This window comes from Calonectris borealis, chromosome 2 (assembly GCF_964195595.1).
Source record: "Calonectris borealis chromosome 2, bCalBor7.hap1.2, whole genome shotgun sequence".
Classification (NCBI taxonomy): Eukaryota; Metazoa; Chordata; class Aves; order Procellariiformes; family Procellariidae; genus Calonectris; species Calonectris borealis.
In genome coordinates this window covers 15,274,527-15,288,759 of record NC_134313.1, presented here as the reverse complement: position 1 = coordinate 15,288,759, position 14,233 = coordinate 15,274,527, and the positions used below count along the sequence as shown (strand labels likewise).

General features: G+C 37.4%; 1 protein-coding gene across 2 annotated transcripts in view; it reads right to left on the bottom strand.

Annotated features, from left to right (window-relative positions):
* TAF2 (TATA-box binding protein associated factor 2) overlaps positions 1–13,667 on the bottom strand; it is a 65,309-nt gene extending 51,642 nt beyond the window's left edge. Inside the window, exons 1-5 of one of the 2 annotated variants that reach the window (XM_075141237.1) lie at positions 12,569–13,667; positions 11,037–11,091; positions 10,090–10,250; positions 1,598–1,716; positions 114–255 (exon numbers count right to left, since the gene is read on the bottom strand). In XM_075141237.1, coding sequence (XP_074997338.1) covers positions 114–255; positions 1,598–1,716; positions 10,090–10,250; positions 11,037–11,091; positions 12,569–12,621 — 530 coding nt within the window. In that variant the 5' untranslated portion in view covers positions 12,622–13,667. The remainder of the gene's footprint in view (positions 1–113; positions 256–1,597; positions 1,717–10,089; positions 10,251–11,036; positions 11,092–12,568) is intronic. The other variant, XM_075141238.1, reaches the window with a different exon arrangement.
* Positions 13,668–14,233: the final 566 nt, after the last annotated feature.

The following is a 14,233-nucleotide window of genomic DNA, read 5'->3' as shown; positions in this document are numbered from 1 at the left end:
ATTAAGTTTTATAATTTTTCAAAATTACAAGAATTCAAAGAAATTATTTGTATTTCCTACACTTTGAGATTAAATAGGAAATACAGTCTAAGATTCAAAGATAGTTTTCTTACCTTGTAGAATTTTGATAACCACATGAAAAGACATGAGCCCCTCTTTCTGCCATGCTGCCCTCCATGTTGGGTACCACAAAATGAAGGCCTCCTTTTGGCTGGTCCAGAGAAAAGTTTATATGCACCTTCAGGACTTTTAACTCTGCCGTACCAAGACCAAAATTAGAGTAAATATATACAACTTACATGAAAGTTATTTCAGAATAATCATTCAGTTTTGGACTCAGTCTTTCAAGATTGTATGTTTACTTCATTCTCATGGACCTCCAGGTCCACTTACAAAGCACAGCTCAAAAGCTTACAAAACTGAGACCTTTTAAGCTTAACTTACAGGATATGAATTTATAAGAATCTTTTTTAATTAATAAAAACTGCAATTGGAGTTACATTTCATCTTCCAACTCCCCAATAGTAATGAATCTTTATACAGTGATTGTACCCTAACCATGATCTCCTTTGTACCTTGCTGAAATAATTTTTTCCAAAAACTGCATGTAACAGGCACATTCTTAAAAGACATGTTATTGTCATTTGCAGTTTCTTAAAACCTCTTATTATAGTTAAAGCTTTTCCTGTAACCGAAGTGTCTTTGCTTTGGTTTAGTTTCACAGAAGTCTCACCTACGAATAGGCTGGCAAGAAAAGAAATTCAGGCATATGGTGAAATTTAACCAACAAGTCTCACCGTATTTTGGCATTCAAACTTTGAAAAGAAAAATTATACCTGTTTGAGTATTTTCCCTTCTAGACTTGCAAGTAACACAACAGGAACTTAAACAAAAATTAAAATAAACAAAAGCGTGTTTCTCATTAAGGTGTACCTGACAACACTGAGTCAGTTTCATGATACTGTTTTTTCTCTCACAGGTCTCACAAATCCACGCGAAAAAACTGATAAAACCATATAAGAAAACCAATACAAGAAACTAATAAAATACATGTAAGAAAATAATCAATGTTGGAGGGTAATTTATTAAAAAAGTTACTTGTTCCAGGATCTAGTACACCAGTTTATAGTCTACTTTTCACTATTGGATCAATTTTAAACCAACCATTCTTCAAAGTGAGATGGGAAAAAAATTAATATAGCTTTTTAAACAACACGTATATAGGCATATCCTTGTAAATTTTTTTGTTTGTTGGCTGCTTTGTAAGCAGCTTCAAATAATTATAATTTAGCACCCAAAATACTCCATTACACCCACATCCTCATGTATACTTCTGGGCTCATGACCACCAGAGAGTTTGTTTGTAAAGGCTGTTGAGAAACCTTGCAACGTCTTCTCCATATTACCGAGAAGTGTGCAGGTATTTTTCAGACTTCAGCTGAAAAGATATAGGTGAGGAAAAAGGAAAGAGTAACCACCATTTCATAATGTAATGTTATTTCTATTTATTTAAATCTACTATCTTCCTATGCAAACTCGTAGCTAACAACTCAATGGCATCTTGAATTAAGCTTTCAGTATCATCTCTTTACTTTACCATCAACATGTTTCCACAACTCCGAGGGAACTTTAATGCAGAGTTCTCCATTTCCAGCATCGGGGTCCACAGCACTGACTGCAGCAGCATAGGCATTGGAAAAATAGTTGAGATTCCTCCTGTCAGAAATACCCAGTTAATTCTTAAAGTACATGCTGAACTACAAAAAACAACTTATAGGATTTCTATACTGAATTTCATGGTGCATGTTCAACCAAGTATTTTGTTGTGTTTTTAAAGGAATGAAGGGAAAAAGGAAGAGTAAAGATTTCAAAAACTAGGCTCTTACAGAAGTGACCATGATCAAAAAGACTTAAGCAGTAATAATCCCCAGTAAATTAAATGAGAAATGCTCAGTGCTCTTTACTTCCCAGTAAAAGTAATATTTACACTTATTGGAATAGCAATTAAAAACCCTTATTTTGGAAAATTTTGGATTACGTTTGTATGTTTATTCTAAAGATTTGTTTTGAAGTGCTGCCTCCTCATATATTGCAGTTTTGTTTTTATGTTGCTTTTCCAAATTTAGTAAGGTTTTAGCTTGGCAATGGTATTTTTCCCCTCTTATCTTGATGGATAGGAACAGCTTTATTTTATGCTCTTTTAAATATCACATAAAATACTAGATTGCTAGAGTTTTGGCTTTAATACACTAAACCACAGAAATATGTATCATATTTTTTAATCCTTAGAAACAATTTTTTTTTAAAATGTTACCACCATTCATTTATTTAGGATGCAGACACAAATTTTTGTAATCAGGTTTGAGATGTTCAGGCTACTATATATTAGCTGCTAATTGACTGCACATTTCATTCCAAAGTAATACCATTACTTCAGTTATGGCTTAGATTAACTGTTTTCTACTGAAATGTGCAGGAACATGCATGTGTCTGCTATAACAGCAGTTATGACCAAGACATTATCTTATTATTTAATGTGATTATGTTCAGATATGGAGGACTGACCAGTCAAGTTCAAAAATAACCTTGGTTTTGCATCTTTACACTACAGCTTTTATACTTTTTCAAAATGGATTTTTAAACTCTGTAAGAAAGCAACACCTTTCTTAATTCTAATCCTCTAGTACACAGAGTTCTTCAAAAGCTTGCACAATTCTATACCTAAAAAGAAAGTGTTTGAATCACTGATGACCTTTTTTCCCAGAATTTCGAGCATTTAGGTGTGTACCACTGATGATTCCAACCACTGTGGGGGCAGAGCCGCAATCAAGCATAAAGTTATCTGCAGCGTTACTGCACCACAATGGAGTAAATTAACTTTTGGCTGTAGACTCCACTCTTCCATGGAATCTGAAGTCCACACAAAGCAGACATGATCTCATTTCAGGATTTTACTTTCATTTAACCATTCCCTATTCACCACCCTCAGAGAAAACAACATTCAACCCAAATTACCTTACTTGGAAGAATGAAGGGTAATTAACCAGGCCAGGAGCACCCTATAAGTCTAGGTATGTCAAACACCACGCTTATATTCCTAGCCTTCCACATCTAAAAAACTTTGCTAAAAAGCTGAAATATGTTGAGAACATATTTTCATGCAGTTCTTGATCTTTGGCAATAATAGCGCACAAATTCCCTGGCACCCCTACGAAGACTGAGAATGTTAGGAGCAGTAAACTTGTCTACTTTGCTTGGAAGCTTCTGAAAATAGGACGTGAAGAGTAAATGGGAGCATATGAGCATAGAAACACCCAAATCCCAAGTTTTAATACATAATCATTTTTTCCTTTTTCATAGCTGAAGTGTACCTAAAGATAGGATATAATGCCAACAAGTTTTAAAAGCACAAGGTCTAATTTGTACACTGGAATGTACTGTAACTTTGGCTATGGTTCCAGAACAATTCAAACCAACCTAAACTCCAGCTGATGTGCTGTCTCCTAGTCTCAGCCACACATTCCTACTCCCTCACTAAGGAGACTACTGTCCATCTGACCCTGCGGTGATGCAGCTGAAAGTGCCAAATGGAAAAAAAAAAAAAAAGTCTTTCTTTTTTGCAGACAGCTTTGAGTTGGTTTAGCTCCCTGATCTAACATACTAAGGGGTCAAAGTAGTGCTACTACTAAGGCATGGGAGACTGTCCATGGGATCATAACCACCCCAACCGATGTTGCTTTAAGCTGTCTTCAAATGGCATCCTAGGAAGGCAAGCAAATACCATTGGAAAAACTCCCTTTAAAAAAAAGACTGCATGACTAAAAACTATCTTAGTAATTAAAGAAACTAGCAACATAAAACAACAGTAACATTCTGTAAGATTGTAAAGTCTCAAAGTTTTTCAGTTTAATCTAAACTGGTTCTGAAAATTCACAATTACTGATAGGGGATCCCTTTCCAATACATCAGTGAGAATTTGTTCCAAGTTTGAGGATCGTGATGTGCTTGTGGTTACATTTTAAACATCAATAGGTTTATAGACAGGAAAAGGTTATAATTTTATAGCAAGAAAGGTAGACTCCACAGGGCTTAACATTTTATGGAAAACAGTCTATTCTGATATTTCTATTTTTGTGAAGTGTTCCAATTCAAATGGGTGATTCATTGTAAAAGGAATCCATTAAAGGCTTAGTACCACAGATTAATTTTTTCATAGGTTGAACTATTCTCAATAAACTGGATATGGCCATTTTAACAAAAACAGAGCACATGCCAAAAGTTACAGCCCAAAGAACAAAGATAAATTTTCCTAATGCTAAGTATAGATTGACAATGAAAAAGTAATATGCATTCATGTTTTTTCTGGTAGAGATACATTTTATTACCAGAATCACCCAAAACACTCAATTACAGCCCAAGTGCATGCTTGTTGACTGACTAGAAACAAGTGATCCTGTAGAGACGTATTTTTTAAAGCTACTCATTGATTCCAAATACCTCCATGTCAACTTTCCATAGCATCTCTCACTACTAGCTGCAGCGGTGTTACTTAACTGTTACACAGCCCAAACATATAGTCTATAAATCACTTTCTTCCTGCAGCATTTAACATCAACCTGGCAAAATAAATTCTTTGATCCACATGTAATTCATTACTCTTCATTACCTGTAATTAATTTACTATTCTACTTTGCTTCCCAGCTACAATTAGCACTTGGTTTTGGAGTCCAACCCCAAAATATATGATATAGCATATATTATATGTAGCATATTTTTTAATATATTAACAGGCTTCAAGTTATTTAAAAAAAAAAAAAAAAGCTTAACTAGCGAATAAACAGGTACACACTGCCGAAGGTTAAAATTACACTGAATGGAGTACCTGTGCACAGGAAAGCATTATGTGCACATTAGCTAGCTACGCAAAAACATATCTTTCTTTACACAGAAGTAATAATAAAATGTAATAGCTTCTCAACCCTGCATCATAGTTATCACACAAATGTGCAAAGCACATAACCAGGCAACAGCAGGATCATCACAAACTTCACTTATCACAGCTCAAACCACTGCACCAAAACTCCAAACTTGTGCTGCGGCTATTTAACAGTTTACAATCTTACCCATAGGATTAAGAAAACAGAGATCTCCTTTGCCCGTTTTAACACAAAAGGGGCTGAGATACAAGCAGTTGTCTCAGTAGTCAGAATACACACTGTGGGATTCCTGCATACTATAGCCCAGAAAAATAAATCCTACTTCCCCTATATTCACAGAACCGAGAAAGCAACAATTTATAAAGAAAAGAGGGAAGATGAGGAGAACAGAGGCGGCTGTAACACTCAACAACAACAGCCCTAAGACAAGACTCAAATAGACATTCTCCAACAATATTTCCAGCCTTTGCAAGATTTCAAACTCTTCCTTGAAAGTATAAGCAAAATGGGATTCTCTGCCACCTTGTGTACACATGGTAAAACTATGTGAATGTTTTACACCTTACAGCACTGTTCAGATGTTTGCTCAGTCAGGGAGGAAGTGACTGCATTACATAAGTTCATCCATCTATTCCGATATGAAAAAGCTATGATGTCCTGAAGCCTCAAGAGGAAATTACAAGATGGAAGACTGACTTTATTTCTAGATAAAACTTTAAGAATTCTTTCAGTTGTTAACTGAAATTATGGTTTGGGACTGACAGATAAACTGGTAATGGCATCAATGCTGAAAATATATCTAATGCACTAACTAAAGGTTTCTAACATTTCCTACAAAATTCATCAATTTTTAATTACCTTTTTAGTGAGGGTTTTTTTGTCATTCAGCAGAAGTGACAATAAACAAGATTAAAAAAAAATTGTTTCACCATCTGTAACAATGAAAATGTGAAATGACAGAGACCACATGTCAATGAGTTTGATTTTGGCATCAATAGATGATAAAGCCAAAAGTATTACTTGAACTGAAAACAAGTTGAATGTCCAAATTCAGAACACACAGAGATGATCTGACAGAAGATCTCACCCAAGAAGTAGCAGAGAACATCGTGATGAGACAGAAACAATTTCAGCTGGCGCTGCTTATATTTCATAAAGCTCTCTTCAATCTTGACTTTCTCAACCCTCTTTTAACTACGTTTTCTTGCATGCCAAAATTTGCACAACATAAACAAGAAACAATTAACTTGACCTTCACCTCATATCAGCAGACACAACCTTTCAAGTCACGGATGCTGTAGCAGGTCTTCCCAAAGAAATAATTACAGTGGCTTTAAAATACAGAATTTTCCATTTTTAATTGAATTTTGTTGATAGCTAAGGAAATAAGAAGTCTTCAAAATATTTTAACTTTGATAAAAAAGGTAGGAAAAAGTCCATTAAATTAACAACTTTTTCTACATACTTTATGCATCCCTTTAGAAATCAGCATTTAAGAAAACCAAAAGCATTATCAAAAGCAAGAAAAGGTTTGCATATAAAACCTTAAAACTTGAATTAATTTTTATTTGCTAAACACCACAGGAAAGAGTAAAGATATAAAACAAATTATTTTAAATAAACAGTTTGCCAAGAACCATCTTAATTTCACATTTACTAGTTCAATAGACTACTGAAGAAAACTGTGCAAAAGGTCACTATCCCTGTAACACAAGAAACAAAACCTGATGACTGATCTGTGTCCTGTTCAAAATATTTGATATACCTAGTTCAGCTGCAAGGGTACAAAGGACATCATCACTAAACATGCCATAACAAACGAGAACTTGGAAGAGATGACCAGCAGAGCAAGGACTGATTAGATATAAAGACTACTATAAACCACTGCTGTTTCTAGAAGCAGTTCTTTGTAAAGAAGGGCAGAGGAAACCCACTTGAGAATTTTTTTTTTTTGAGGTACTAATTCTAGTGTTTTTAGATTTCTAGCATTTCTCTTTGTAATCCTGCCTTAAGAGCAGAGATGCTGTATTTAATCAAAACTTAGCTACCATCATGCTCAATACCCAGTTGTGACCAGGTATTTCAATGGAAAAAATACACATCTCTTAATACTTCGTAACCCATGTAGCCTTTGACTTCTGAGATAAAGAAAAGAGGCATACTAGTTTTTCATTAAGAATATTTGGTGACCTCTGTCTTTCGTAACTATGAATAACACAGCAGTTATGAAATACGCTTTCTATTAAGTTCAAATAGCAATGTGAAAACTTGCAGCAGTGAAAACCACAGGCCGCTGTAACCCTGTGAAAGGATTTGACTTTTTCCTCAAATTTCGTTCACTGCTTCTAAACAGGATAATACGAAAAAACCAATGATGTTCCACTATACCACTAGGACGCTAAACAAAGAAACTCACTTTCTCCACAAAATGATAGAGTTATCTCTCCTGATCTCTTCTTTAACATAATGGAGTACTCAGACATTTTAAGTGCTGCTCCTTTCTCATATCTTCCAGAAGTAATTTAGGATTCAGTTATTACAGAATCACAAAACGGTTGAGGTTGGATGGGACCTCTGGAAGTTATCTGGTCCAACCCCTCGGCTCAAGCAGGGCCACCTAGAGTCGGTTACCCAGGACCATGTCCAGGCGGCTTCTGAGTATCTCCAAGGATGGAGACTCCACAATCTCTCTGGGCAAATTGTCCCAGCGCTGAGTCACCCTCACAGTAAAAAAGCATTTCCTAATATTCAGAGGGAACTTCCTGTGTTTCAGTTTGTGCCCATTGCCTCTGGTCCTGTCAGTGGACACGAGTTAAAATACATGAAACTCCACCTGAATATAAGAAAATGCTTTTCAACTGTGAGGGTCATAAAACACTGGAGCAGCTTGCCCAGAGATATTGCAGAGTTTCCATCCTTGGAGATACTCAAAATCCAACTGGACACAGCCCTGTGCAACCTGCTCTAGCTGAGCCTGCTTGAGCAGGAGGGTTGGACTAGGTGATCTCAATAGGTCCTTTCCAACCTAACGGACTCTGCGATTTCATATCAGCCACTGTTAAACATATATAGCGCTTTCATTAGAAGTTCTTTAACAATTCAGCAAACTGTAAATTCAACCAAGCTGCCAAAAGAAGGTGTGAAAACATGAACATAAGTTTCAGTAAAATCAAAAGAGAATACTTAGTGAAAACATTTGCCCATGGTGCTTCTCTTACCAAAAACCAAACAGATATGAGATTTTTATGGACGTCTCTTCCCATATCATTTCCCCAAAACATGTGGGAAGCTACATGTTTTTAAACTTGCTCTGCAATATCAGATGGTGAATAAATTTGAAACTTTTCCTTTCAAATTTCAAAGTGAGTTTAGATAACATTCTAGGACTTATACTCTAATCTAAGATGCTAATAAATAATGAAAGTTTGATTCCTTAGAAAAGACCAAAAGGTTTAATTTCTATCTCTTCAGAACAATTAGAATCCCCTGAATGAAGATTCTGAATTTTTGACTTACCAAGCAATAGCAACAACGACAAAAAAATCAAGTCACAAAACGGACAGGAATTACAGGCTTAATAGACTCAAGTGGTTCAGTATCAGGACTCAAACAAAATTTCAGAACTCTGATATCCAATTCAGTGTCCTATATAAATGAACACTGCATTTGCAAACCAAATCATTGAAACTCTTGCATCAGTGACGAATAAAGGAATATAGAGTGTCTGCCATAAACAAACAGTTCAAATCCAATGATGAGCGACTTAGGATAAAAAGTAGCACTTGAATCTCAGTAACTGAACAACAGAAGTCCTCTTTAATACTCTAGTTTTCAGACAATAGTCAGAGAAGTTAAGTCAGGTTTAACCTGAAAACTGAGATGGGCTAAGAAACATCTCAAAGGCTCTAGTCATTAAGGCAATGGGTAGACAACCTCTTATAGATGTAGCTACAACATTTGAGAATGCCACTATTCTTACAAATCTAACCAGCAGTGCTGTATGAACTCTCCACAGTTTGCTTCAGAATGTCTAGCTAGTTCCTATCTGCCTTCATCAGCTATATGAGGTAATCAAGGTGATATCACCTCTGAAGCTGCTTACTAAGCACCCTCCATCTTTTCAGCCTCCGAATCTCTCAGAGCAATCACTGTCCAAGGGGACACAACAAATACCTGAAGGACAGTAATAAGCATGTTAATTTAGCAATCCAATAGTTAACCTGATACAGTCACATGATTTGCCTTATTCCTATTACTTGTTTCAAAGTAATAAGTTAATTATATGTAAGGCTATCTAAACATATTTAATAAAATCAGAAACAATTCTTACAAAGTCTTATTAGGAAAATGGGAAATATTCCCAAGAACTTTGATATCATATGAATATTCTTAGGTCTAAAAATAGGAAGGAACAAAAATTATCATCCAATCTGACATTACACATCATAAAAATCAGGACAATTTTTGCAGGACAAATTATTAGAACATAATAGTTTTGGTCTACATAATATTATACTGATGCAACCAAACTGATTTAACCAACTATGCTGGAGTAAAAAACAAACAAAAAAGAAACGACAAAAAAAACCCACAAAACCCAAAACTAAGGGCAATCCTCTGACGTAGAACTCTCATGAATGTAGTTGCACCACTGTAAAATGTTCTCTGCAAGAATATAAACAAAATGCTGTTGCCACAATAATGTAACCAAATTTTCTTTAAATAAATGAGAGTCAAAGTTCAGCATAGATAAACCTGAAGTCCATCAAAGATAAAACATTTTACCCAAAGATATTTTCTTACGAGGGAAAAAACACATGAGAAGGACAGTTTCCTAAAGCACTGTGAACACTACTGGCATCCACCACTTTCTTTCCCCATAAAGTACTTCTAAAAAAGTTTCTGATACTTTTATAAAACAACACAAAGAAACATTAGTAAAAGAAATTCTAAAGAAGAATAGCATGAGTCAAAATTATTGCCAAAATACTTTACCAAAATTAAGTCACCATACCAAAAGTTAACTGTTTCTGTCTGAAACTTATGTTCCATTAGGAAATCACCAGGTAAAACTTGCCAATACAATAAAATAGGTCATGCTTAACAGCAACAGAAGACACTACATCTGCAGAATTTTAAACACATCACTTACTGCTTTGACTCATGGTGACAAACCTCCAGCGTTGGATCGTTATAGATGAAAGCTGCTTCTAAATCGTTGACTCTTACTCTATAAATCCGGCACTGTTTACTGTTCAGTTTGATTCTATTCAGGTTTGCAACTGTGGGAAATATTGTCAGTTCCACATAACCCTATGAAAAAACAAATCAAAACCTTTTGTAAAATCTTTACCAATTCACAAAGAGGAGATATATAAAAAAAATTCTTATTAATGTTTTTCAAAAGAAAATCATAGGTAAAAAAATGTTATTTTTTATTTAAAAAGGAAATTGGTTTGCCCTTTTAGATGTCTAGAATACATTTTCTTTCGTATCATTTAACAGGTGAATTTTCCCAGCTGTGAAATAAAACCAAACAAAATAAAAAAACTTCAAAATGACTGACAATCATGCTTGTTTTTACTGGAAATGATCCGCTTGTCTTGACCAGATTTCAAGTTACTAGCATCACTATGTTTTAAGTTTTGGTATCTGAGCTTGAGACAATAATTTTTAAAACCTAAGCAGAATCCCTTTAGGCAGCTATCTAAATTCATAAAAAGCCTCAATGACTTCAGGCCTGAAATCGTAAAAGTCTCTTCAAAGCCCCAGTGAACCCACATACAAGCTAGAAAACTCTACAACCCTATCCCTAACATCAGCCCATGTTGAAGGTCAATTTTGAATTGCAAATTGCTTTGTAATATTATTTATAATGCAGCGACTTTCTTTTAGAAAGCTTTTGCTTACAGAGATTAAAGTGTTCACAATTAGAAGGGATTTTATTTGACGCATCTCAAGGAATGACAGACTTATGAGAGGCATCAGATTATAAAGTATAAAATATAAAGAAGCCGAAGAACATAATTAGCTTGTGTGTGCATGAAGAAAACCCAGACTTCTAATTTCTACTTTCACATTTTATTAAAAAATACTTACTACAACAGACTTTCTCTGAAAATTTATGTTGTTGATACAAACTACCTGGTGAGTTGTGCTGGAAAAAAAAAATAACAATTTAAGTAAGTAAGGTTTTGCACAAATGCCAGCATTTAAAATAATATTTTAACCCAGTTTTAAAAAAACAGAGAGCTCATACAGGATGTATGTACATATAGACAATATGCATATTTAGACCATATATTTATATAAGGAGAATTCATGATGGTCCAAATCTCTTACATGGTCCAAAACAAATAATGAATAGAAGTTGCACACAGGGTCAGAAAAGTTCCAATAAAAGCAAAGTATAGTATCATACCAGTATGAATATTACTAGTAACACAGGAAGATAACAACATCGCTTTTGAACATCATGCAACAGTATATATAGTATTACTAATGGCATAAAATCAGGTTCTAACACTTCAGTGATGTGCATGTTAGAAACGGCATGCAGCTGTAACATTTGCAATCAGAGACCTGTGGAAAATTTACCTGGTGAGTTGATGCTCATACATAACTTATGTAAGCAGGTACTACACATGAAAAAAGATATAGTAGGTGCTTTTACAATTAGTATGTCATAAGAATTTATTATTTTAAATAATGGTTATATATCAGTCAAGATAGGTGTTTTAAACAAGTCAAATGCATTTGCTTAAATGTTGAATGATGTATTAGAACTCCTGGTAAATAAAACTCTGATTTAAAAAATTGAAGAAAAAATAGTAATTCCAACTTTTTTAAAACTTTAGAAGTTATTTCTATGTTTTTTCTGTAGTAGGGCACAGTAGTGCTATTCATGACTCAAGATACAACCTTGTAATAATTCAACTTTTATGCCACATCACACATATGCACATATTCATGTACTCTGTGCATTAAAAAGTGACTCTGCTTCAGCTGAGCAAGTTCAATAAAAATTCCTACAAGAGAATGATAACATCTAGTATCCAATGATGGATTCAAACATTACCTACACATTAAAATGTGTGTGATAACAAGAGTGATTCTATTTAGAAACACATTTGTGTTACATATTTATCAAGAAATCAAGGAGGTATAAACAGAAATACATAAAGATCCACTGAAATCCACAACCAACCGCTTTACAGCTTGGTTACAACCAAAATAATGAATGTGTAAAAATGACAAATTTGCTTAAATGCAAAAGCAAGCATTTTTTTATATATAAAAAAGCCCTTAAGTCAAAAGGGTTTGACACAGCAGTAAGAATGAAACATGGTAGCATGGTCTGTAGTGCTGATACTGTGTGGAGAGATCTCCAAGGTTTGAAGAGTGCGGTGTAAATATCTTTATAAGATAAGACTGCATGGTTGACAGACTCACTGTCCATGAGTCCATTTACACAACAAAACGTACACCCACAACACGCATTTTCTGAGTGCAAGCTACACCATAAGCAATAGTTCCAGCCTTCTCAGGTAAATAATTACTGATCAGCCTGTGGTCTGTTTCAAATGTGCATTGGTCTCAAGTATAGAACTTTAAAAAAAATTGATACTTATAATTTATATGGTCTTGGGCTCTCAAATCCTTTGTCTCCTTTCTTCCTATTCATCCTGAACAGCAGCACTAAACACACACTGCTGGCCGTCAGACTGGCATCAACATCATCCTCGCTTGATGGGTCCTTCGATTTTTCCCTGTGTCAGGTTGTATTTGATCACTCATCTCCCCAGTAGATCAGTGACTCCCAACAGTCAGGCATCTTCAGCTCGAAAAAGCACCATAGTTATATCACAAACAGCACTCAGTCTTTCTACACAACCTTTTGAGTGCAGCACACAACCCCTCTTCCGCTGGGGGTACGATACCAGTTCAGAGGCGCGGCATGCTTCCTTTCCGCAGAAGCCCCGTACATCAACCGGCTCAAGTGGCAGTGGAGGTGGGAGCTACTGAATCTGGAAGGGCGCCGCCGGGGCGGCTGGCCAGGAACGGCCGAGGGGTCTCCGCTCCTGGGACAGCCGGCTGGCGCAGCACCGTCCGCTGACAGGTGGGAGAGGCGGTGCCGGGGGGCGAGTGGGCGGGGAGGGGGGAACGCAGGCGGCACGGCAGAGCTCCCCGCGGCCCGGCCTTATCGTCGCTGCAGACGCGGGCGCTGCTCCGGGCGGCGGCTGGGCTGCGGGCTCCCGCGGCTCGTTCTCGTCCGGGGCAGTCGGCTGGGGCTGGCCGGCATGGAGGGCAGGGGCGGCCCACCGGCACGGCGCGGGCTCTCCAGGCCGCGCGACGCTCCCCCTCAGCAGCGCGCCCGCCGCGCCCCGCCAACTCTCTCCCCTTCAGCAACCGCCGCCATTTTGTTAGTAACCTTTGACCCCTGGCCGTTGAAAGGTCACAGCCTGTTTAAGGGAGCTTTATTTCTTTAAGGATGGAAAGTCTTTTGGAATCTTGTTTTTCAGAAAGGTAGTGTACCGGTGTGAGAGGCAGCCATAGGCAAAAAACAAGCAAAAAAAAAAAAAAAATCCAGAGGACGGGGCCGGTCGTGTCGTCATGCGCATGCGCCCCGCGAGACTCCAGCGCAGGCGCAAGCAGGCGCGCGGGGCACGCAGGCCGCGACTGGCGCACGCGCGCGCCGGGCCCAGGGCGGGGCCTCAGGGCGGCGGGAGGGCGGCCTTGGCGGTGCCGGGTGCCCGCTTCCGCCTCCGCCCGCGCGGGGAACCCGTTCCGCTGCGCTTGCGGCTCGACCCAGAGCCCTCGGGTAGTGTGGAAGGGTCAGGTCCGTCAAATAACTGTTTGGTCCGACTTACAGCCTGGGGTTTATTTCACGTGCGGTGGTGCCCTCAGCGGCCATCTGCCCTGTTGGGGGGGCTCCCCTCGGGCAGGGCAACGCCAGTGAATCACTACCTCGGTATTATGAGACAGCTCTGTTCATGTAATACTTAAATTCTTACTTGTTTCACAAAACAAAACCCAATGTAAATATACACTCTCGTATGACAGACTACAAGACTATTAATTGTCTTGGTGTATTTCAACTAAGGAACCTTGTATGATGCAATGGAAGTTATTTCTAAGGCTTTCACGTTCATATCACCGTTGATCACAGAATCATAGGATCATTAAGGTTGGAAAAGACCTCTAAGATCATCGAGTCCAACCGTCAACCCAACACCACCGTGCCCACTACACCATGTCCCTAAGGGCCTCATCTACACGTCTTTTAAATACCTCCA